Source organism: Ptychodera flava, chromosome 4 (assembly GCF_041260155.1).
Source record: "Ptychodera flava strain L36383 chromosome 4, AS_Pfla_20210202, whole genome shotgun sequence".
In the NCBI taxonomy this organism is placed as follows: Eukaryota; Metazoa; Hemichordata; class Enteropneusta; family Ptychoderidae; genus Ptychodera; species Ptychodera flava.
Genome location: NC_091931.1, coordinates 6,172,439 through 6,198,765, shown reverse-complemented (window position 1 = coordinate 6,198,765; position 26,327 = coordinate 6,172,439). Strand labels below are relative to the sequence as shown.

Here is a 26,327-nt window from a genome sequence, read left to right as displayed (position 1 = left end):
TCATGCTAAGAGACTTGCCCTGAGCAGTCATGTCAGATTATTGGTGTACCAAGATAGACTTGATAATTGTGTTCCTTCACTCAAATATGTCTTTAAGAACATGACTATAAATTAGAATGCTACCGATGAACATTCCAATATACTTGTACAATTCCCTAAGCATACCAGTAACTAGGCCTTGCCCGGCCCTCATTTTACTAGTAGCTGGGCACTGAGTGTTTTACCAGGAGCTAATCTTGTACCTCAAATTTTGAATGTTTGTATCTTTTATATTCCAAGATGCTGCAAAACTCACTTTCGGGGGATGTGATGCAAAGCAGCAGCCCTGTTTAGGTGTGCTCGTCTATGAAGGAGCAAGCAGTTTGTGTTGTTTCTTGAAGGAGTTATATTCTGCAGCATGGAAAGAGACAATGTTGTGCTAGGTTTGCTTAGTTATCTAGGGTTTCAAACTTTGATTACATCAGATGTGTGAAAGGAACATGTCAATTTGTAGAGATCTTCTGGCTTGACAAAGCTGGGATGCGAGGTAAATGGGCTGGCAATTATGAGTGGTCTGTAGTGTGCAGGTGATTTCCCAGTGAAACAGCCAGCAATTTTGCATCAGATGCATGAGGTAAATTTATAACATCAAATTATGTTATCAATATGATTTTACAAGTACCATTCATAAGAATGTCATTTTTAGCAAGTATACCCTTGTAAGTATTAGATTTGATTATGTTGCAACAATTACTGTTTCATTTCTTGTAAATTGCAATAAATTTTAGTCTGAAATTCATTTTGATGATTGTTGTTGGTTTTTTTAATGTAGCTTGCAGAATTTCTAACTACTTCAGCTGTTGTTTGTGTTTCAGATGTTTTACAATCCTGCTTTGTGTAGCTCCATCACATAGAGGACCCAATAGGCCATTCCATTGGATGATAATCCTCCCCCGTGTCTGCAAAATTTGAAGAAATCCAATTTAAATTATGGTTAATATTAAACTGGCTTGTCAGCAAGCCATACAAAAGCCTCAGAGTGGCATGCCTGCAAGCCAGCTTGTAGTTGCTTGCTGGCAAACCAGAGGAATCCTTAAACCAGAATTAGTCAGAAATTGGTTTGTTGGCAAGCCACATTGCACTAATATTGGCTTATCTTCAAACCAGATGGAACCAGGATTGGCTTACCGTTTAGCCAGAGACGTGTGATATTGGTTTATAAATGAGCCACTGTTCAGCAGTATCTGGTATATGGGCAAGCCACAGTATCTTAAGGTAGCGGTAAAGGCTATTTTGGCACCAATTCTTTTCTCAGAGTTAATGTCAGTTTCAAGTGTTAGAATCAAGATATTTAGTTCAAATTTTCAGGATAACTCCCTTAGTTAATACTTTCTCCAAAGGATATAAAATTTGTATATTTGTAGCCATGATTTTGAAATATGACACCAATCAATATTAAAATTTAATTTTTCATATTTTTTTACATATTTGAATTTAATAATAATTGGATAGTATTAATATTACCAAATTAGATATAAATATGTTGACACTATTAATTGTAAGATTTGTACGGCAGGATTTGTAGATAAAATTTGTTTTTATGATTTTACATGGGTTTACATATCAAAAAATTATTAAAAAATTCTTTCAAATTTCAAAATGTGATTTTTCAAAAAGTACTTCAAATACAGGAAAATTGTGCCGTACAAATCTTATCTGTAACCTTGTTAATAGGCTGTAAAAATTCCATGTCCATATCTCATTTCAAAGGTTGGATTAAATTGGTATAAAATTATGTACAAAAACTGTTATTTTGTCAAAAATGTTGAAAACAAGCCATATTTGCACCTCTCTTTTGAAGTCACAGAGCAGTCTTTTTGGTTAATCTCACTTTTGACACCTCTTTGACACTCAAAGAATCTAAAATGCATTTATAATAGCAGTTACGCATTCTGAATGCAAGCACTACCTTGTCCAACTTTCCTTAAAAACAGTAAAAATGACTTTCCCTTTTCAAACGTTTTTTTTAAAAGCTAGGGGACCTCTACCATAGTTAATACACTAAGGACTCCCCAACTTCCTCTTATTTGGTCAGTTTTTCAGAAGTTTCAACGGGCTATAAGTCTGCAATGCCTATGACCCCAAATGTCTAGTTTTTTTTATTCCACAGAGAATGTTGACTACTTTTATGTTTTAATAGTTTTATCACATGAACTGGCCCGAATTCCCACCTGTGTGACGTAGAACAGGACGGATAAGAAATCCGAATTACCCCTGTTGTACGTCATCAACCGGAACTTTTTTCTTGCATGGTACCGTTCATACGTGCGGGTCGCGATGTGAACATAGACTGTGTCGTGATCGATGCCGTGCTCTCATGACACTTTTCAAAAACGGTGACCCGATAAATCCACACATGGAAACATAGAAAGCATGTCCAGCGAAATTTCGAGTCGCTAAAACTATAGCTGTTCCCGAGAATCGAATTGGGATACCGCCGATCCAGTCGAGTCGCCTCGTAAGGCTCAATGTGGACGTCGTTCCTGGCGATCCGGTTGGCGATAAACCTGAAATCTTCACTTCAACGGAAGTTCAACTGAATAAATGAGTACAGTATAATCTTCGGGAAAGCGACATACAGGCACAAGCATAAAGTCATTCGACTAACAACGATAAATTTCCTTCATCATACAAAAAATTCCGTAAGTTCTTGCTCGGAATCAAACCTGTAGCGGCGTAAGGCTGTACATCAAAGACATCAGCCGTTGAGCTGTATGTGCATTGCAGCGCTGTGGAATCCGATGTACTTCGAAAGTGGACTCAGACAACACTCAAAACAGAGTTTCCGTCAAGTAAAATTAGGATGTATCTACAGGTGAGATATATGTCACTGCAAACATCAAAGTCCTTTAGACGAAAACATTAACGACCGAGATCGGGATTAACGAGTGACACCGGTTGCAGAGACCGGGACGACAGCGTTATGGGCATAAACATGCAATGAGGTACACTCTGTGTGTCTTCCAACAGAATCTTTCGCGCTCGTCACAGTCGTAAACTTGTGTGATATTTGAAAAGCTACGGAATCTCTGAGAACGAGACTTACTGTTTCGATCGTGTCGTTGTATTTACTTTATAAATCTATTTGTAAATATTCTGAATAACTCTGATTACTGATTATTATCGCTAGCACGATGACAGTTATGTCAACCGTACCGGTGGACGACTTACCTTGGCATCGGTACAGCGCGAGACAATGATTGACAGGTTCACGTGACAGAATCCGTATGTCTGGTTGGTGGAGATACCATTTGATGTAGCAAATTTCAGCTTGATGAGATTTATGAATGAAAGTATCTCCTGGGTGACGGGCCGCTTTACTCTTTAAATGAAAGTAATCCGCGTAAGTAAAACACAAATCGCGACGAAATTTATGCAATTTGTTACGATAATTTTGATCCATTCACGTCAAAAGAAAAATAAGAAGACTGTTCATGTGATAAATATATAATCCCATGGTATTTTTCTCTGTTTGACGTCATCGTATACTCGTGTTTTTCGTGGAGCCGCACAACTTCTCGCCTTCGGCTCGAAGTTGTACGGCTCCGCGAAAAACACTCGTATACGATGACGTCAAACAGAGAAAAATACCATGGGATTATATATAATTATTGAAGTTTGTAACTGACGCTCTAGCCTTTACCGCCACCTTAAACGTAGCTTGCTAGCAAGCCATGTTCATATAATGGTGGATTGCCTGTAAACCATGGTTTAGTACTGACTGGCTTATTCGCAAGTTGAAGTGATCTGTACTTGGAATGTATATATGTCATATCAAAAACCAAACTGGCATGCACAGAAACCAGATAAAGCATGCCAGAAAGCCAAATAAGCCAAAATTCACAACTCGAAACAATCCGTTAACTGACAAACAAACCGGTTTATTTTTGGCTTGAATTTAGCTGGCCGGCAATCCAGAAAAATTGCAGTGTAGATGAATATGAAAGTAAATAAAGGTAGTGTTGTGCCCTGCTTGGGAAAGAAAAGTTGATAAAGATTTCTAAAAAAAGTCAGATAATATGAGAGCAATTTAGTAAAAATCAAGCTCAGAAAAATGTATAGAGAAGAACAACATCACTGCGATCTTCAGACCTTTCATCATGTTTCAGTCTGAACGATCAATATTCGATGCTTATCTATGGTATGTGTCTTTTTTGGACAACTCCGACGGATATGAATCAATCGAAACTTAGTTTCATTGCCCTGACCCAACCGGAAATAATGCAGCTCTTGGGTACCTGTACAATCGTCGCATGAGCGTATCCAATGGCAAATCACTGCAAGGGCCTTTGACCGTGCATCGCAAGCAAACAACGGTTTTGGACGACACGAGAGCAATATTTCGGGATTCGGATTGGGTAGGCATAGATCGGAATCGGGCACCATTTTACAAGTTGTATAGCCACAAATTGATGACGTCAAAATCGGCGTACACAAAACACACACGCCCCGTAATTGCGGCACTGACTAACTAATAAGGTTAAAATAATATAAATTTGCACTTTCTTCGAATCACTGTCACAGTTTCCGACTGGTTATTTTTGTATGGGGTGAAGTACAGTGGAGGCCAGGAATATGGGTTAACTGACCAAATTGTCGGAACCGTTCCGACAATTTGATCAGCTAACCCAAATTTCTGGCTCACACTGTGCTTCACCCGACACAAAATCAAGCAAATGAAGACGATCACAGACATTTTGGGGGGAAGGGTCAGTTAGTTCATGTGATCGCGGCAGTAATTCCGTCTCATTCTGGGTACAATATGTCCCCTTTTACGTTTTATTCATCAAATTTGTTGTCATGTACAAACTGACTCCGACAGCAATGGCAATATTGATCCCTTTTCAATATAGCCGTTGCAAAAGACGGCACACAGTTACATAACAGAATTAAGAGTTCATTCAAACGCAAATAATCAATATGGCGGCCAAAAAAATCTTTTTATGTTTTCGTTTGCATTACTGCTTCTACAGACCCAAAATCACACCTGTTTAAACTCTGTTATTGATTGGTTTAATTTTTGTCCACAAATTTGTTTCCTCTATCTTTGCGATCATGCCTCCCAATATTTTTTGGCTAGGCTGTATTATTGAAATTTATGAATCCACGGATGTAAAAAAACATCTATACTGAATACAAGTTCCAGAAGTTCAAATACAGCTTGAGTCGAAACAGTGACAGACATTTGGTGATTGGAGTCATTGGTCGCGATATTTGTGCTTGCTTTTTAATTCTGTTGACCGACGTAATGCCAATGGTTTATCGAGTTGTTCCTACAGGTTCCAGCATTATTCTGATGAGTGGTAGGGGAGGGGGCTTATTCTTCGTTGTCCAAGTCTCCTCAGTTCTCTCATTTCACCGCTAATCATTGTCTTCATTTTGTGGATCCTCAAACCTTCGCCCACACCAACCAACACCTTTGAAGGCATGTGGATGCATTCCAACCGAAATTGGATGGGCCTCGCATCTTCAGACTTTATTTCCAGCTTATCTTCATGAGTTCATGTGGCGGAGGCGTTTCGGCGATAAAGCTAAGGCGTGGATGTCACTTGTTCAACATATTTCAATTCTCTATCCTTCGAGTTTACAGCCCCCTTCATCGATTCAACACTGCACATAACACCATATTGTGCCAAATGTTTTGAGACGGTCTAAAAACTAATATCACGCCTAAGTTTACAGCTCAGGAGGCCACTGCCGCTGATGTGTGACACTGGGAATGCACAAACCAGACGAAGTTCGTGCTGGTGACAGTATATGGACCCTAAATCATTATATTGGCAGCGAATTTCGTTTGCTTCTGTACTTAATTCACTTCGTCGATCGGTGGAATTTTTATAATACAATTTTAGTAGCATATCCAACGATTTGTTGCTCACGTTTTCATTTACAACAGTAATGAAATATTGCATTTCATACATGTTGAGTGATGAACCACTTTTATATAAAAGTATCCTGTCAAAACTGAACACACACCTTTCGCATTGTAAAAAAGGCAGGAAATGACAAATTTAATAATAAATGTCAAACACAAAGTTTTCAACATATAAAACATCCTAAACAAGTGACAATTTTATGCTTTAACTGTGCAAATACAACAAATAATATGAAAAATATTCAAACAATAACAAATCTGCACAACAAACACAACAATGCAGAGAAAAAAATAAAGACAGGCAATAAAGCAATCAATGCAGAGGCATAAATTCAATAAAAGAAGGAAATGCGTAAAAGACTTTCAAATCATTACAAGTGAACATTATAAATTAATCAGTTCCTGCTTAGCATTATCATCCTAACGTTTATATGGAACATTGCATCCCTTTCTCGCAACTTGTTCTCGTGGAGTACAGATTATAGGTAATGCTTCACATCCTGGAGTTGCTGGGTTTGATCCCCGGCAGCGGTTTTAGTTGTCGTGTAAAAAAGTGTAACTAATAAATAACACTTCTCTCCCTGTCATTAATCACCATTACTTCCACATTCAGGGCGTCTGAAGAACACGTGGATAGAGTAACTACGAAATGAGGGAAAGGCGTGAAGATAGTAAAGAATTGGGACCCTTCGTTTTAATCATTTCCTTTAAGTTTCCAAGCCCCCATTCCTTAGGTTTTTGTGCTCGGTCCAAAATGGGTCCGCATGTCACCGGTTTTGTCCATGGCAATCAGCAGAGCTGTGGTGAGAGGCCGTATAAAGCAAGGAACACACAGCATCGTATGCAGGGCTAGGCCAAAACATACTTCCAAAAGAGATCTATCGTAAAATATCGTACAGTACGGAAAATACACATCACCCATTTATAGGCCTACAGTGTACAGATCCACTAACAAACAGGGAGAGACAATCTGTTTGAAACCATGAAGCAGTCTGTCTGTGTTGAACTCATCTGGGACTCGTGTTCAGTAACCGTTGGTCAGGCACTACCATTTTGCTAAGTAGTAAGAATAGTTATTCATTGTTGGCATCGTAATCGATCCAATGTACACAACAAATGTTTGATCGTTTGCACCTTTGTGCGTCCCCTCGTGATTGGCAGCTGTTTAATGCTTTCATCTATTGTTTGTTGGACTCTTCGAACACAGCATCGAAGCAGTTTTGGCATCAAAAACCAGCTTAAAATGGAAAAAATGAGAGAATTTTGCCAGCAAGGTGATGCAACAAGTATTCACAAAACGGAATATGTTGGAACTGTGCTTTAATTTACACCATGGTTCTTGAAAGATCCAGATTTTCGGGAGCAATCGTTGATGCTGCTACAATGTGCCACTCATGTTGGATTATGAATGCCAAGGGAGATAAGGGTATTTATACGCTCCCCTGCCTTTAAGTGCTGATGTCGAAAATGGCATATTTGCACAAATATTAGGTGCCTCGACTGATGCATGACACAGCAAATTGATTTACCTTCCAGGCCAATTGGAAACATATGTTAAACATATGTTAAAGAGTGACTGGGTCACTAGCGCAGTAGTAGCCGAGCTCAGTATAGCTTGGCCTGTAGTGTAGCAGACCTGACTCGCACATGAAACCATGGCCAAAGACCTTTCCAATGGAGCACCCTTTCGGGGTTTTATCTGCGGCATATAAAGGTATTTCATTTAGCTACTGCAGCTAATATGCTTTAACAAGCTTTAATTTTCACATAATAGAGTATCAAAATGGCCAAGGCACACGCTTCAAAACAACGTTTTACTATAATTATTTGAAAGGGTGGGTGGGAAAGGTTAACCAATTTTGGGACATCGTCTAAATACAACGATTTGAAGTCAAATTTTTCAGATATTGCAAATTTTGAAGAAGCAAATTAGTAGCTTTTTAGATTCGTTTCCTACCTTCAGCTTTATCTTCATCCTGCCTCGCAGCAGCACGTTTTTCACGATTTTTTGTGATTCTTACATATCGTTCTCCCATACGTAAGGCACACTCCAAGACATCACAAGTAGCATTTTCAATGTCGGGATCTCTGTCCTCGTCAGCGAAATAGTTTTTGATGAAAAACAGCTTCGCGAGATCGCATCCTGTTGCTCTTGAAGCACTTTCCTGTAAAAAAACAATCAAAATATATATGCAAAGTACAGGATGTGATGCTTACGTTCCCAATTGAACAAGAAATATTTCACAATAACAATGGCTCAAGAAAAACTCCTGCATCGGATTTGTACTGTATCCGGATGCCCTTGTTGCTTTACCCTGGTAACGTTTATCGTAATAATCAGTAGTGATACTTTTTTGTGAACGACGCAACTTGTCGGCAAGTGAAGCAACATAAACAATGACCAGATGTGAACTCAATGTGCTAACGTGTTTTACAACAGTTTCATTAATAGTAGTACGTTTCACAGAACAATCAGATATCGGTATATCATTACATTTAGCGGTTTCATTAACTTTTGCACAGTACTCTCAGAGTTAGCTCACTAATTACAAAACCATGTAATATGCAAATGGGCTGTTTATAACTTGAAACTGCAATTAGATATCCATCAAATCAAATTTAATGCTGTAAGTTTGGAGTAATATAACTAATTACAAAGTTCATTAAATATGCAATTGACGTTTAATTGCCTTGACACTGCTAAATGTTTCATAGCACAATTAGACATTTATCAAATCAATATCAATAGAATGTTTCACCAAATTTGGTACTGTAATTTTCGAGTTATTTACCTAATTACAAAGTTCATTAAATATGTAAATGAACCCTTTATTATACAACACTGTCAGATATCTGTCAGATCAGTATCTGCAGCACATTTCATCAAAGTTGGTGCATTTTATTCTGGATTTATATGACTAATTACAAAAATTCATGTAATATGCAAATGAGCTATTTATTAACTTGTCACTGCCAAATGCTTCTAAGTACATTTGGATATTTATCAGATCAATATCTGTAGCTGGTTTAATCAAATTTGGTGTCGAAATTTCAGAGTAATATACCTAAATACGAAGTTCATGGGCTACATCCCAACAGGTAGTGAGCATGTGAGGTGGCAATGAGAGCGCTCTGTGACACCTGCTTAAAAGAGCTTTAAGTCTAATTATGGAAGCAAAGTTATTTTGCAAAATATAATTTGACAAGGATGACCTTTGAACTTATATATATATATATATATATATATATATATATATATATATATATATATATATATATATATATATATATATATGTATATTAATAAATTACTTCAAGCACAAAGTAATGATATCTGTTACTTAAGTTTCATGCATCCTGCAATCATCAGACAGAAGTGAAAGGATTCTTAGCTCGACAGTCTTATATATGTGTGATGGGGACGTACCATTCTATTTGTAGGTGGTGTTAAAATTTGATAAATAATATTTGTTTTGGTGGCGACATTTTGAAACCAACTCCGAGCGTTTGTTTAACAGCGTAGATTTGTCAGCATTGACAATGTGTAGTTTTTCTGATATACAAATGTTACATCGCTTTCTTATGTTAAAGCAACATGTTGCTTTGTCAATAATAATAACTACAGACCGATTTCAGTTTTACCTGTCCATTCTGAGCTATGGGAAAGACATTTTCATACCAATTTTATGATTTTCTGTCTTGTCACAACTTATTGTCCAACAATCAATCTGGTTTTCGTAAGCGTCATTCCTGTCAAACAGCTCTTACTTACCATACAAATTTATAGTATCAAGAAATTGACAAAGGCAACCTGATTGGGCTTTTGTTGATAGACTTCAGAAAAGCATTTGACCTTGTTAATCACAATATATTGGTGCAAAAACTGAAACTGTATGGGTGTTCCGACAAATCTCTTCTTTTTCCTTACATCATATTTAACAAATAGATCCCAGTCAGTTAGCATCAATGGGACCTTGAGTGACGCTCTTCCACTTAGTGTTGGTGTCCCTCAGGGCTCCAGTCTGGGTCCTCTTTTCTTCCTGCTTTTTAATGATCTCCCCTTAGCTTTAGACACTTCAAAAATCAATGTGTATGCTGACGACACAGCGGCATAGGCGGTTGGCCACAATATCCGAGAACTTGAAACTAACCTCAATGGTGACATGACATCCATTTTGAGCTGATGTTGTAACAATAGCGTGTGTACACTGCAAATTTGTCTGGATTGAAATATAACCACTTGATTTGTATGTGGCTTGCGGATGAACCAGTGTGTATGTGTTTGAAATATTTTGGTTTGCCCGAAATCCACAAAGATTTTTGTGGTTTGAAGTCACGCCACCATACAGAGTATGAATGGCATGTATTCATACCAATACATTGGTGGCTTATTATCAAGCCCGTCATGGCATAAATTTAAGCCGAATGGCTTCTTTTTAAGCCAGTCACAATATAATTTTATTGGTTTAAATTTGAGCCACTGGCATCGTTGGTTTGTTTATATACCGACAAATTCATTGGCTCATCTTTAAGCCAACCACAAGTGGCAACTTTGTGAGCATGGTTTAAGTTTAAACCATTCAAGCACTTGGAATTAATCGGCCTGTTTTCAAGCCATTGTCATGACAGTCACTGGTTAATATCTAAACCAGAATTGTACATCACGTCACTACATTGATAACAGCGAGGACGGTGCGCATCCATGCCTGCATTTAGTGCGACAGATTGATTAGCTTTAATTTTGTAGTACGATACAATTTTGTGAAGTTTTCAATTGAACAGAAGACATGGACTTGCTTCAAGTCTGTAGGCATATAAATATCAAAACAATAAATTGAAGGAATTAACTGACAATACTGAAATAGCGTTGATCGCAAATGACGTCATTTTTCTTTCATTAACATGCAAAAATAAATGTAGGGCCTATACGTCGGATTGTCCGCATTTTCCGAGAGAACAACGAAAGTAAAAACCACAATAATTTATGGCTCAGACTAACATTGCAACAACAAACTTTGGTCGAATTTCAGGCGGTGATGTCGCTCGCGTACAGCTAAGCTTATATTAACAAACTGAAATCGCGATCAACGCTATTGTAGGCATATCCTTGATTTTTCCAGGCCACAGCCTTGATCCTTGGACAATTCCGATATATTTTATTAATAAGGACATGTTTGAAATGGATGTTCCATGCCCCTGAAGTGTGTGAAAAATAATTTTCTCGACCGCGGAGCGACGTCAGTCATAAGTGAAACGCATACGAGCGAGGTGAATGAGAGAGCAGATGATACAGAAGAGAGAACGATACAGAAATTGTGTGAAAAAAAGCAGAACTAAAAGTTATGTCATTTATGTATATTAAAACTTTGAATATTGTTTTGGTGGTTGAAATATCCGAACTTCCCACGGCGCTGTGACGCAAAAATGACGTAGAATCCGCAAGTACCCGGATGGCCCGCGGTCGAGAAAGTATGTCAATAAAGTTAACGGTCGCGGTCGTTTCGTAACCTTTGACCCACGGTTCACCCTTTGTAACATTACGCCTGAAAATAATTCAATCTTACATAATGATTCGCCGAGCCAATGTTAACTTTGATATAAGCTTAGATATTATATCTCTGTGACAGATGTAAGAATTATAGTACTTGCTGATTGATCATACTCTGAAAGTGACCGCTTGCTTGTGGAATCCACACCCCTTTATATCCAAGGGAGTTGCGTATTAATTCCTTTAGGGCTCTATAAGCACATTAAGCGGCAAAGTTCCGAATGGTACAAGAGCCTCGCGGCACAGCCGAGATGGTATTCTACGACCTCCCAAGTTACAATTCCGATTCCAGTCCGTCAGTTTACTTCCAAAATTGCCCACATAACAGTCGACAGTAATGGTTTCCATAACCGACGAAGATGACTTGGGAATCTCAGCACACTGCTACCTCCATGATCTCAGAGATAACAATAGTTGCGTTCATCAACAGTTCATACGTTCATGGAATAGTCTCTGCTACCTCCATGATACGTTCAACCGACGTCTTTGGAATTGAAGGCAATTGAAACGGTAAGCTTACGTATTTGTTTTATTCCGTATTATATTCCGTGTAAGATGTGCAAAGTCATTAATTTAAACCGGGCTTGAATTTGTTCAAACACGTCGACCGCATTCCGAAAACATTTATAGGAGCCGTCAGTACCAACTTCCGGGCTGGTAAAGGCGGCTCCCGAAAATACGGATGCCCCTAGCTGTTGGTCCAAAGGCGATATTTCAGTGAATTTTGAGTGGATTTCTGGTCTGGTGAGTCCCTAATAATCAAGCTGTCGATAAGTGTTGGCAATTTGTAATTTGGATGGAAAATTCTTCGAAATATCATCGAACAAACTTGCGCAAAGGGTTCTTGCAGCGGAACATGGACGCTAGTCTATTCAATATCCTAAAGCTGTGGTGGCGGGGTTAATTCGTAAAATTCAAAACTAGCCCGTAAAAGGCAGGAATGCCGTCTGAAAACACCACAGCTATGGACCCACAGCTAGGATGTCCCACGCTCAATGTTTATGGAACGCGATCGACGTATTTGAACGAATTCCAAACCCCATAAACGACAAGGTTAGTGCAGTATAGTGTTTAGTCTCCAGTAGTGATAATTTGGTACGACCAAATTGAGCAAATATGTAGCATTTTACATCAACACGCCTCGTCCAGTGGGATTCACTAATAATTTTGAACTCTTCAGGGCCGTCGGCATTGTAGAGCTACTGTGACCATGGAGGTAGAAGGAGAGACTACCTCCATGCTGTGACCGGGGTTACAAAACACAAACTCACCGACCGCCTCACCGTAGCACTGCAATTTTGCAGCCAGTGCTAGTCAGCTAGCATATATTCATATCAATGATCATTGCCAATGATGTAACAAATTGGCCTTCAATTTCATTTTATGAGACTGAACTGATGTGTGTGTGTCCCTTTTATATGTTATCGTGTTTGTATGGCTTTTCATGACCGCGACATCGTGAAAAATTAAAAAATGAATGTGTTCACAACTTAACGTTTACTTGTATTTTCGAATTTCATCGAAATCGTCCCTGCTCGCTGAATATTCAAATTCGTTTACTTAGCTCCGCTGTCAGCGACAAGGAGTAAAAGGTTGATGTGTGGCATCGTCCGTAGTCCTCTGTGCATTTAATAACCCCTTGCCATTGTCCTTCCTGAACGGAAAGATGGCAATCATTTAAATTTTGTCATCCATCAGTTAACAGGAAAATTACATTTAATAACCCCTTGTCATTGTCGTATAGGACACCAACAAATAGCTGCAACAAGAGCTATTGCAGCATTAGAGAGGTGCCAATTGTATAATAAGGGACCAGAGAAAGTGAGTAAAGTGCACATTTGGTTAAGCTACATTTCTGTGTGATTTTCAGGCAAACTGACTTGCCACAGCTTAGATGCAGGTATCCTCATGCCAATCTTTCAATAACAAACATACTGTTTCATGGATGATATTTCTTGTTTATGTTGATAATAACCTAAAACTGGCTACTTAGATGATTTAATACAGACAAACATACCTAACAAATCATTTATCCAAAATGATGTATTGGTTGATTCTGTTATTCAAGGCAAATTTATGTTTCCACAGCTTGATTTTAACTTGGGTCAGCTCCCAACATATCATTGGTTACACAAATCTTGTGGGACATCTTGTCATTCAAGACAGGTACATACTAAAGTGATTCATTTTCAGCAAATAACTTCATGTTGACCATTGACATCCACTTACTGGTAATAGATACTTATTTGTTTCTTTTTCAACAGATTGTCCAGGGCATGATATACTTGATACAGAAAATGCCTTCAGCTCCACAAATTAGCAATGGATTCTCTGAGTACAATGTGGAAACAGAATGAAGACTCTGCCCTCAGATATGATGGAACTCAGAATGTGGATATAAAAGGTGATCAAATATCGTTGTGTACAGCCATAATAATCACGTCAGGCGTGAATGTTCCTCATATTTCCACATATTACACTAACACTTTGGGCTTTGTTCAAATTTCAGCTATATCTGTGACGTATCTTTCGTAGTCACACAACAGACATAAACGTTTAAACTTATTATTGTTATAATTTAAGGTTATTCACAGTACTTGGATTTACGCGTCTCGGACAATACCAAAGCGTACGATATACGAGGACATTAATCCCAGTATTTTGTGAATACCCTTGTTATTATACACTTTTTAAGCCAATTTTACCGCAAAAAAGTCAAAATAAAAGTGTTTTGGGGATGCCCGTCGCGTACTACACTAGGCGATTGCAAGCAAACTGAGAACATGTTCAGCGTGTCGGCTAAGTGCACAAAACGAAATTTCAAACCCACACAGCACAGTGTACATGATAGAAATTGTAGGTCAGCAGCATAATTTCACTCTAATTCACAGGGTTTTGATTCATCACTAGTAATGTTGTGAAGTACTGAATGTTTAGAAGTATACTTTTTGTTAAAAATTTAAAATCATCTCTCCTTTTTCCCTGCGCTGACGTAAAGGTTTTTTGAGGGCAAATAGCGTCCAATAACACCAAAAGTTATTGTACTCCGCCACAAAGTTATATGACTCCGCATCCTCTGATACCAAAACTTACTATACGACGCAACCCCATAGGTTACAGACGCAAGTATATAATAATCAATCGCATGAGGGGAGCCACTTGCATGCATCTGGTTTATGATATTGAATCTGAGCCTGATGTATGAAGAGTATAATTAAACATAATTTATCATTTTCCTGATTGTTAAACAGGCATCAAACTTTTTGGGTTCTCAAGAGTGTCTTTGCTAGAAAAATTGCAGTTTGAAAAATAGTTTAGGTTGTGACTTAAGTATTGCTTGTTGAAAAAATAGTTTGTTACTGTAATTCAGTGCAAATTGGTAAAGGCACATTAGTTGTAAGTTTAAGCAATTTACAAACTGCAGTTTTGATAGCTATATAACAGTCTCTTGAATACCAATATTCTGCTTGTCAATGTACAGTGTACATGTTTAACAACCGTTGTTATTACATTGTTGACAAATGAATTCTATTCCTGACTGAAATTTGATTTTCAAATAATATGAGGTTATTACGAAAATACCGCAAAGGATGCACGAGGACATTGGCGCAGCGTATCGCCCGACGCGAAGCGGAGGGCGATGCGCAGTGCCAATGTCCTCGTGCATCCTTTGCGGTATTTTCGTGATAACCTTATTATCATACATCTTACATTCGTGACTGGGGCATCAAATTGTCAGAGTAGTGACCATTTTCATGCAATGTCGACAATTTTTCTTCCGATTTTCCGAAACCAGGAGGGAGGAGAAAACTCCTAACGAGGCCTCCTAAGTTTCCAATAAACATTAGTATGGGTTAATCGATAATATTCACGATACTCTCTTTGTGTTATCCGATTTACCGAGAAGTCCTAAATAGAAAATGCAGTGATTGTCTGAATTATCTGTCTTGCTGAGGTAATCTCCCGTGAAAGCACTGAGCTGCACTGCACACTTTCTCCAGCGCGTGTGTTAGAATAAGATGGCTCCTGGGTGGCCCTAACAAAGGTCACGATCCCTATGCGCTGTAGTTTGGTGACGTCACAGCTAGATTTGTCCACACAGCGCGGGAGGTTAAAAAGCTGATCGTCGCTGGTGAGGCAGGTAAAGTCATAAATTTTGTTAATTTTTCAGAAAATTAACGAAAAAACGGTAAGACGTTATGGCCAATGTGTTGTACAACTGAGCTATGCAATGATACCTCAATGAATACGGCAGAGGACGAAAATTTCTCGTAAATTTACTGAAAGTAGCAGACGAACTATGGCTTCCGGGTATCACGGTTTCGTCGAATTTTCATAGTCGTAACTTTTTTCTGGAGGATTTTTCACAAAATTAATACCATGATGACATAAATAGCACTTAAAGAAAAGTAAACTAAAATTTCATTTAATTTGAAGCAGCCAAAGGTTTATCCATAATTTTTACGTTGACGTCCACATAGCGTCAGCCCGTTGCCATTAGCAAAGAACGTACCAGATGTACAAAATGAAATCAATTTCCTCGAGGAAGATTAACCTTGACTAATTGTGTCCTTTTTTATCGTAAAACACTGTATTTACACCTTGATGTTGTCTCTAAGGTAAAAAGTTTACAAGACAAGAGTATTTTCCGAATTTTCTGCAACTATCCTTTTACAAACACCATAGAAACATGGAGAGCGAAAGTGATGTAAGTATCAAAACTTTTTGTCTTTTTGTGTAAATGAATTATTCTGAAATACATTCATATAATGAATATGACAAGTGTAAGTGGGTTTGGTGCGTTAATGCACCAAACGGTTTGCATTGGTTAGTAACATCACCAAGAACAAATGTAAGATTGGCAGATAATGGATTTTTTCCTCTGAAATTAATGTTGAATAACAAAAGCGTCTCTTTGTCATCATATTATTTTAAGATTGTGTGTTTCATAGAGATTCCTCTCAGAAGATTCAAGATAATCGTAAGTTTAGACATTCTATTATTAATAAGATTGGATATGGAAAATAGTTATGCCCTGTTGTCTTTTATATTTGATTGCAAACTTTCATTGATATTTTATGTTACCACATACTCTAATCAAGATTGATACTAGCATAAGTTGCAAAGAAAATTTTCAATCCGAAATCTTCCAAGAATCATTTGTTTCTTTTAAATAAATATCATTTACCTGACAATAAATAAGTCTCACACATAAAATAAAGAATGAGATTAACGCTCCTGCACTTTTCAGTCAAATTTTGTCATTTCTTGCAATTATATCATTTGACATCTTACAGCATTTATTTTCATTAAAATTTTTTGTATTGTATTAACATCAGTGCAAATTTCATAATTTTTGTGGTTATATAAAAAGTACTTCAGGATGAAAAGGCATTGAAAGTTGTATTAAAATCTAAACCACACACATCAGAAATAGACTCCATATTTCTGGTCTGACTCATGTCTATTACTAAGAATGATGGAAGCATGCTTCCAGGAGAAAGTTGACCACAATAAGATGATAATCTAATTGAAAATTTTGTATCTCTTGTTATTTCATTATGAAGCTTTTCTGTATAGTTTTTTCTGTGTTTTTTTTTAAGTGTGATCTTTTTTAAACTGAAGAATACATCTATAAGGAAACATATTTTCTTGATAAACTTTCCCATGGAGAACATTGAACTAATATATAAAGTAGAATATATGAATATGAAGGAAAACTAATCCTTTTTAGAATGAAAATATTCAGAAGTGTATAAGTAAACTGAAGGCAAAGGAAGTTCAACTGGAAGGAATACGTAAGAGACTCAAAAAAAACAGATATGATGACAAAAGAAACCATCAGGTAAGGGAGGTGTAGTTGCTTTATGACAAAAAATCTGCACTGGTTTAGAGATTGTTAGGTGTTGTTGCAAGGGACAGTAGCTGTCATAAAACTGTTCATTTCACATGCACAGGCCCTGGCTGTGTATATAAGTGTAACATTTGATACTTTAACTTGTTTTAGGGAGTTGAACAAGAACTTGAAGTACACACAGCATAAACACTTAAAAAATCATGAGAAGTGACAGTTATTGTCCCTTTAATTAAACTCTGTAAAAACACTCACAGCGAACTGGGAAATCTCCATATTACCAAGTGGATTACTGTCACCAAGTACAGCATATCATCTTGCAGTTGCAAACTGAATGACTTGTTATTTCTCTATCTGGCAGTCTGTGTTCTTCATAATGCCATATTGAAGCTCCAGCATAGTAACTTTGACTTTGGGTCAGAATTTTTGTTTAAATTGGCAATTTCATTTTCCTGTTCAACTCCCTAAAACATGTAATAAAATAATAACCAAAAGTCACAGTTACAGATGGGCCTTATGTTGTGTTGTGAACATAATACATGCATACTAATACATGCATACTGTCTGATTTTCTTTATTGTAGATGATTCACAAATCGTCAAACCTAATTATTTCTTCCCGAAAAAAAATGCTTCAAACACTTGGACTGCGGAGAGAGGCAATAAGTAACATTATGTTGTTGAATCGATATTGTGAGATGGAAATTGTTGGTTGCTTCAGAGAACAACCAAGGTACTTGTTTTATACAACATGTGTGACTACTTTATGTGTATAAACCTAGCTGCCAGTTGATACCATATTTATTGACATGAGTTGTGAAAATTAACATATAATTTTGGAAAGCTACTTATTCAATATTCTTCACGAGGTAGAACAATATTAATGGTGAATGGCTTTAAAAACTTATAAATCTGTGATTTTTACTTTCAGACATACTTTTTTTTGTCAATGTCATCTCGTGACACAAACAGAAACAACTAAGATCTGGCCAAAATTGACATAATTTGCAAAACAATAGATTCCATCTATTAACCAATCAGTGGACACTTACATGTGGGTTGCACATTGCCACACTGATAGCTCAAGCAGCAGTTATGAAAATTTTTTTCTTCAGAATTGAGATAATATATGCAACAATAACAGCATTGCACAACCTCTATGTGTGCTCTGTCGGGTTCCATAAGATATTTTCACTCGTGGTGCAGTGTACTGCATTCTAATTTCATTTGCTTTGCTTTGCTAATGAAAATATTGCCAAAGATTACAACTGCATTGTAAGTGAAAATACATGTTGTATTCGAGTGTGAGTTAGTGATATGGTGTACTCTAGATCTGTCAAACTTTCATTTGCTTTGCATGCAATAGCATGGCTGCAGGATACCACCATAACACCTATGAAAAGAATCCCATTTCTCCCAAAGGGTGCAAAGAGGTCATGCGTTTCTTTCATTTGATTTTTATTCATACATGTGTGAGTTGTTATTATCATTCAATATATTATTTGGCAGTTGCAATCCAGGAAGATATACAATAGTCACCTGATTGGAGGTACAAGAGCAGATGTGAAAAATTCTGGTGATGGATTACATGGTAAGTGTTAATGTTCACAGAGTATCACATTGAATGCAGTAAACTTGTCACTGGTATTTGATATAAATTCAAGTTCTTTACAGGATTGAAGTCTGAACTCGAAGACACCATATACTTTGACATCAACAACATTGGCAGGAATATACCCATACTAAGTACATACTGGTTTGTTACAGATAATTTGTAATTTGTCTCAGATTGTAAGTTGTCATTTATCATTAACAGCACTGTATGAGATGAATACTGTATGATGGAGGTAAATGCTGTAAGTATTATTTTTCAAAGTCAATTCAATCCAGTCAGTCAGTGCATCATTTCCGATACAATGCAATGATGACAGGGACTGTCAGTCTTTTTTTCTGGTAAATTTCTCATTTATCACTAATGCCTTGACTCTCCTTCATCCTTTTTTTAAAAGTTCATGTAGTCACGTCACATCATTTCAACACTAGCACATCATCTCATAGCATCAAGAATGTGACACACAATCATTTTTTGAAAAATAAATTTTCTGATACTAATTTTCAATCGTTTATTTAGGAAACACTAGCTCATCTTCCATATCACCCCTTCCAGGTACAAAAGTTTGGCAGGCTCCATAGCTCAGTGGTTAGAGCATCAGGTCCATGGAATACCAAAAGTGAGATCTGAGGGTCCCAGGTTCAATCCCTGGTGGAGTCAGTATAATTTCTATCCTGGCAGTCAGAGTGCGGCAATGCTACACCATGTATGTGCTGCGCCTCTGTTTCATGACTGTTTCCACTCTCTATCTGACTACTAATATCAACTTTCCATGAAGAATGTTGTCTCTTGCAGATTTTCCTGGAAAAAAATGCAAATATTGTCACACCTCTTTACAGACGTTTCAACCACACTATGTGACATTGAGGTTGGAAATTACAAACCAGCATGGCTATGTATAAAACAGTATACCAAAGTTACTTCGCAACTTAATTTTTCCCCTTTTGGTACGGTGAGATGAGATTGAAGTTAACAGCTAGTTAAGTGCATAGTTACATGATATACCTGACTATACCTACCCTCTCATCTCACAACCAAATCTTCTTTGACATATTGCTATATCCCTAGCCTAACTGGAAGGTAATTACTGACTTTCATGTTCAAAATACACTTATGTAATATGTAAGACCCTCATTACCTTATAATATCTGCAATCCCCCATAGTAATTACCAAGATACAGTGTACTGCTTAGAAATTTTCAAATACAAACGCACAGTCAGATATTGAGCCAGATGAATATAATGCAATGTATGCAAGCACCTTACTGCCTAAATTTTTTTCGCCAAAAATGTTTACATAAAAGTGCCCATGAAAATACAGTATCGCTGATTTTGTGGCAAATTTATCAAAGTTTCATTTAGATTATGGAGTTTGTTTACCAGCATGTGAGTCTTATGATTAAGGATACAATATTGTTCTGTTCTGGACAACTTTTATCATATCTGCTTGAAATATACTGTTTCAAAAATTTTAAATCTGTTTCATGGCCTTTTATATTGTAGCATTTCTGTGCTCCACTGACAAAGGGGAAACAATCTGATTCCTTTTTTTCCTTTAACTAATACTAGGAGAGGAAGCAGATGTGTGTGCCATAACCGACTGCCAACATCCAGCAAGTAAAAACCTGCATACCCTTCATGGTGTATATGAAATGAAGGATGCATTTATAACAGGAGAAGACAAACCAGAACACATTAAAATATGCAACAGACACTTCAACAATGAAACTAAACGCGGACATGCACATGGGCACATAAAAAATAAACACATTATCACTAACCTGTCATCGGCAATAACAATGAAAACATGCAGCTTTTGTAACAAAACGTGTTGTGTTACACAGCCAAAAGCATGCAAACTTCACAACATAACTCTTGGAGTAATGAATCCACAGATATACGAAGTGGCTTGTGACTTTCTGGATGAACAAGACCAGGCAGCATCTACAGGGAGAAAAGAAAACATAAATTTCAATGATACACTCTACACAAATCTAAATGACAGCAAAACAGAAACCAGCCGTTATGCTTGTATGACATGCAAGGGTTTGATCCTACCCTGCCTTAAAAGTCAAGAGGAATATAAGGATAAAATGAAAAGTATAGAGTTACTAATGCCAAGTTTGCCAAATGATAAACCATCACACAAAGACTATTCTTTTGATTTAAACTTAATTAAGTATTTAAGATCTTCCATGAAACTGCCAATACATTGGTCCATTGGAAGTTATGATAAAAACACAATTCTTTTCCATGAACATTTGATAAGTGATAAAACTTGGCATGTTCCAAAAATGATCAAAGGAGTGTTCCACAATGGGTTTTTGTTATGCGAATTTACCTATTGGGAAAAATGGTTTCCAGTAAACAACTGACTGGAAATTTTGAAGAAATTTGTGAAAAATTAATTACTGAAGTAGAGTTACATTCCAAAGTGAGAATTTGCTCTGGTATTTATGACACCAATGATATTTTAGCATGTGAAGAGCACAGGATCAAAAATATTAACACTTCAAAATTCATTATTGATCAACATACATTTCAAGTATCAAACAACATAATAAGCAAGACTGTGCGAGCACATAACACAAATGATGCCAGTAAGACGTGTCAATTAATGCAGGCAATGACAGAGAAAGGTGTTCATCTTGTTCATCTTTACTGACATACATTAGAAGAAATATCACAAAAAAGTGGGGGTTGGAGACAACATCTTGCCAACTTCCAAATCAAACTTCTCAAAATTAAGTTATGGGGATTTGCTGGAACGAGCCAGGAAACTGGCATTGAAAGTCAAATCATTAAAGAAAAAAAGAATGTTCTTACAGAAACATATTTCCATGAATCAAAACCAGAAAACCAGATAGAAGTACCATCAAACATCAATTTAACATCATCAAATCTTGTTGCGCTTTTGGAATATGCAATCCAGAATGAGATCCTGGTCGAAAATTCAGTGCTGTACAGCCTGATCTCAGATACGATTATATCTCTCAAGCAGAAAGAAAAGGAATCAAAAAACCAAAACAAACCTGTTGAAATCAATTATCCAAAGGGCATTCGTTTTAGTCCATTGGTGATAAAGTTTTGTGCCAGGATTGCCGAGACGTGTGGTAAAACAGGCTACAATGTTGTACGAAAGATCATACCAATACCATCATGGCAGATAATCAAATCCTACCGGCAATCATCAAAATCTTATCATCCTGTAAGCAAAGAAAACATGACATTATTTGTACAAGAACTAGAGAGGAGAAAATGCAAGGGGATTGGTGGAATTCATTTGGATGAAATGCTCATTAGAAGAGGTGTCACAGTATGTCGAAGAACAAATGAACTTGTTGGTTTTGAAGATCTTGACATCAATAATGAATATATTGACACAGACATGCTCTCTGATCAACACAACAACACTACAGAAGATGATGAAGATGATGAAATACTTTCAACAGCTTCTGTAGATAGTGATTATGAAGAAAAAGATGATTGCAACAATAAACAACCTATAGCAAGGATGATTTTGCAATACTTTTGGACATCTGTTGAGGGGGATTTCAGCTGGCCTGTTGCTAGTTTTCCCTTAGACACTATAAATTGGACAAAACTGACAAAATGTACAGATTCAGTACTGAAAGCAATAGGAAGTCTGAAGTATAATGACAATAAGAAAGTTCAGGTTGTCTATGGTGTATGTGAGCCACAGTGCTGCCTTCTTTGAAAGAGCTGGGAAAATAGACTGGCAGTCAACAAATAAATACAATGATGACAAACCAATCTTCTGGTTGTGTGACCCACCACATGTGATGAAGCGGTTGCGGAATTTTGTCCTGTCGGCCAACAGAGATTTGCAGCTTCACTCCTTTCACATCAAACCAGAACACTTCTTTGACGTGGTAATGAATAAGAGGACGAAACTCAGCAGCAAACACGTCAATCTTGACAATTGACAAAAATGGATGTGAAACGTGCTGTAGAAACCTTGTCAGAAGACGTTGCTGAAGATATGAAATATGGATCATATGAAAAACCTGATACTTGGCTGACACGGCAGTACATAAATAAGTGTGCCATGTACTTTTCTGTGATGAACAATGTGAAGGATGACCACTGCAGTATGAGGAAGTTGATGTCAGTTCTGCTGTTTTTCAAGCATTGGTATGAGGTTTTAAAATCGTCAGAAAACAAAAGAGATGCAAAAACAAGGCTGACAGATTATTGGAAGCAATTCATTTCACACCAAAGTTACCGAGATATTCTCCGATCAATTAGAGGTTTCCTGGCTCTACAAGGATATTTACATCTAAATCATCCTTCTGTACAATTTATACCAAGAACAACCAATCAGGATGATGTTGAAATTACTTCAGTCTACAGCGAGCAAGAATAAGCGGAGGTGAGCCAACAGTTGAACAGTACATGGATGGCAACAGCACATTAAGTACATCATTTCTACTTAAAGCAGAAGAAAGTGATCTGGGAGAACAGTTTGGATGTTACAATAAAGCTGCACTTCCCAACTTTGTTTCAGTACCTCTACAGAGAAAGACCAAATCAATTGGCTCAGATCACACAACATCACACAGCAAACTGTGGTCAACTGCAGATGAGCTCCAATACATCTATCCAACACCATCATCAAAGTCTGTCCACTTGTTCCACAGTAATGCTCAGCAACTTCAACTGCTCCGTCAAGCCCGTCTGATAATTAAAATCATTCTACTGAGACTACCAAAAGTTCACATTCAATTTTATCACCATATTTTGTCAGCAATCAATCTAAGTAAGCTTACCAACCGAAACAGTCTTCTGGAATTTCTAACCCATCTTGATTACAAACTCCGTACCCATTACTACAATGACCCATCTTGGAGGAATTCAACATATAAAGGGTCAATGGAATTGATGAAGAAAGTATGTACAATATAATATGCCGACAATCTGAAAAATTTCAAACCACTTCTAACCAAAGTGAAGTCATGTCAACATTCATGAAATCCTTAATTCTCAGATTAGAAAGAAAGTATCACGATAGCAAAATGTTACTTTGGCACTATCTACAGAATCACACAAAGGATGGTAAAGCAGTATTTCAGATTGGCAACATGGCTGCTATTGCTACCATTTTTGACAAGTTCTATGAAAATATGAGTGACAATGAAAGACACATGTTTTTCTTGAAAACCTCATTATATAATCAGTGTCCAGTCACTCAAAGTCACAGCAAACAACAAATAGCATGGTATAAGACACTTCCACTGCTCAGAAAATCCATAACACTTCAATTTATAAGTAATCAGGGAAAGGGGTATAATGTAATTGAATTAATAGAATTTATTTTAACACAAGAGAGAAATCAAAGCATTTATAAATGTCACAAGAGAACAGGTGACAAACCATGTAATAGTACACTCATCACAACATCATCAGTTATAAATGAGCCATGTTTGTTTGCTGTAGAACTTGAGAAAGATGAGCAAAATTATCTGCAACCATTTATATTGGAAAATAATATGGATATTTGCATAGGGCAAGGTGCTCATTATGATTTGGCTGCTATTATTTACCACCACAACAATCATTTTTGGAGTGAAATTTTTTGTGCGAATGATAAGCCAGGGTGGTATTTATACAATGACATTGTGGATGGTGGTAAAACTAAATATGTGGGTAGAAAACCCCTTACTTCAAACCTAGGCTATATGTACTTACTACTCTTTGAAAAACAGTCCCCAAAATCATCATCATCTATGTATGTTAACAGAATTATTAAGGATGTACTTTCTATGTTTTGTACGATAAACACAATTCCACATGACCGTCAAAATAAATTTAATTTACTTCATGTTTTGCAAAAATGCAAAATAGAGGCATCGGGGAAAGATAGCATGTCAACATTAAAGCCCCAGTATTTGTAACTTTTAACCTTTTTTATGTTCGAAATTACATGTTATTCTCTTACATCCATCGTGAAATGTTGTTCAGTAAAGAAATAAGCCAAATTTGTGCTCCTGTAGTGACATACAAACACTAAATATTGCCCGATCGAGTTGGATTGCCGCTCGGGTTTTTTGACAATTGTAGGCTGTGCACGTGACCAAGAACGCCGATACTGATGACATCATCGAGCCCACAACATTCCTGGGGCCTTGCCATGGCACGCCACACTGCCTGGGTAATCGCCCATGGTCGCCGGCTGAATGACCTGCGAATGGTTTTATTTGTTCTTCTCTGTTCAAATACGTACTCCTACTGTATTTCAGAGGATACAGAACTTTGGCAGAGGAGGCTGACATTCTATTCTGGTACAGTGTGCGTTATATTATTCAAACTGCAGTCGGCAGTCCACCGATGCGCATCCTGCAGTTGGTTACTCAGAACTCCGGGTACCGATGTAAAATCAAGACGACACTATATACACTTGGCTCACTTCTGTAGGCAAATAGCTATCAAAATTGAGTAACTTGAAGTAATAAATTTCAGCTGATTGTTGCTTTAGCGGCAAGGTGATTGCGAAATCGAAGCAACATAGTTTGGGAATGTATGGTAGGCTGTCGAATGCAGTGAACGTGATGGCCTTTGTCAGCAAGTAAGGGAACTGTCAGTATTTACGACCTGGTGGTCATTCAAATTTGAAAGCTATAAGGGGGTGCTCAAACTGTATTTTCTTTGTCTTACTCTGTCCTCAATGACATAATGATTAGTTGACAATAGATATTTTACTCTGATACATATTAAATAAAAAGAAAATAAATACTTTAACAGAACAAATAAATATCAACTAGATGAAGCAAGGCAAAAAACTACAAGTAGCTGCTACTACTAGCAATACTTATTATGAAAGAGAAGATAGTGACAATGAGAATGATATCATTGTTCATGTACTCAATGGCACCAGCGACAGTAAAGATGAGGATCGACAGTGGTGATGATGATGTCACACAGTAGTTTTCTGCAGTCGTTACCAGAGGTGGAAGGAGAGGCTGAGTCATGGAGAAATGTTCTCGACAGATATCACTTTAAAGGTATGGAAATCGATCCCAGGGCCTAGGAGTGGCACATGTAAAACAGTGTGTATCTTTGCGTCAGAGGCGGAATAAATCTATTTATCCAGGAAATCTTAATCCCGACTGCTATGTTTGTACGCACATAGAGCCTGTCGACGTTAGGGACACAAAAAACAACACGAGGAACAAACAGGCAGTGGTTTTGAACAAAATCAATGTACCCGGTACTTCACCGATGTCTGTAACTCAGTACATGAAAATATCCGTAGCTTGACGCACTTTGAACATAGCTCGTAACAAGGGACAGCGGAAAGCCCACAGAACTACGTATACAACTATAACAGCCACTCATGTAGTTGGCGCTCAGTGAAGATTTTTCGATCAACAACTTTGACG

At 37.3% G+C, this 26,327-nt stretch overlaps 1 protein-coding gene, 1 long non-coding RNA gene and 1 other non-coding gene across 3 annotated transcripts in view; 1 reads left to right on the top strand and 2 right to left on the bottom strand.

Annotated features, from left to right (window-relative positions):
* LOC139130789 (interferon-induced protein 44-like) overlaps positions 1-26,327 on the bottom strand; it is a 164,618-nt gene that overhangs the window by 69,741 nt on the left and 68,550 nt on the right. The window contains exon 5 of the mRNA XM_070696580.1: positions 7,872-8,079. Coding sequence (XP_070552681.1) covers positions 7,872-8,079 — 208 coding nt within the window. The remainder of the gene's footprint in view (positions 1-7,871; positions 8,080-26,327) is intronic.
* On the bottom strand, positions 18,757-22,125 carry LOC139130777 (uncharacterized). Its single transcript, XR_011551966.1, has 3 exons — positions 21,960-22,125; positions 20,709-20,871; positions 18,757-19,728 (listed from the first exon to the last, which is right to left on the bottom strand). It is a non-coding gene; the product is annotated as an uncharacterized lncRNA (long non-coding RNA).
* On the top strand, positions 19,499-19,587 carry Trnam-cau (transfer RNA methionine (anticodon CAU)). Its single transcript is given in 2 exon segments — positions 19,499-19,535; positions 19,552-19,587. It is a non-coding gene; the product is annotated as a tRNA-Met (tRNA).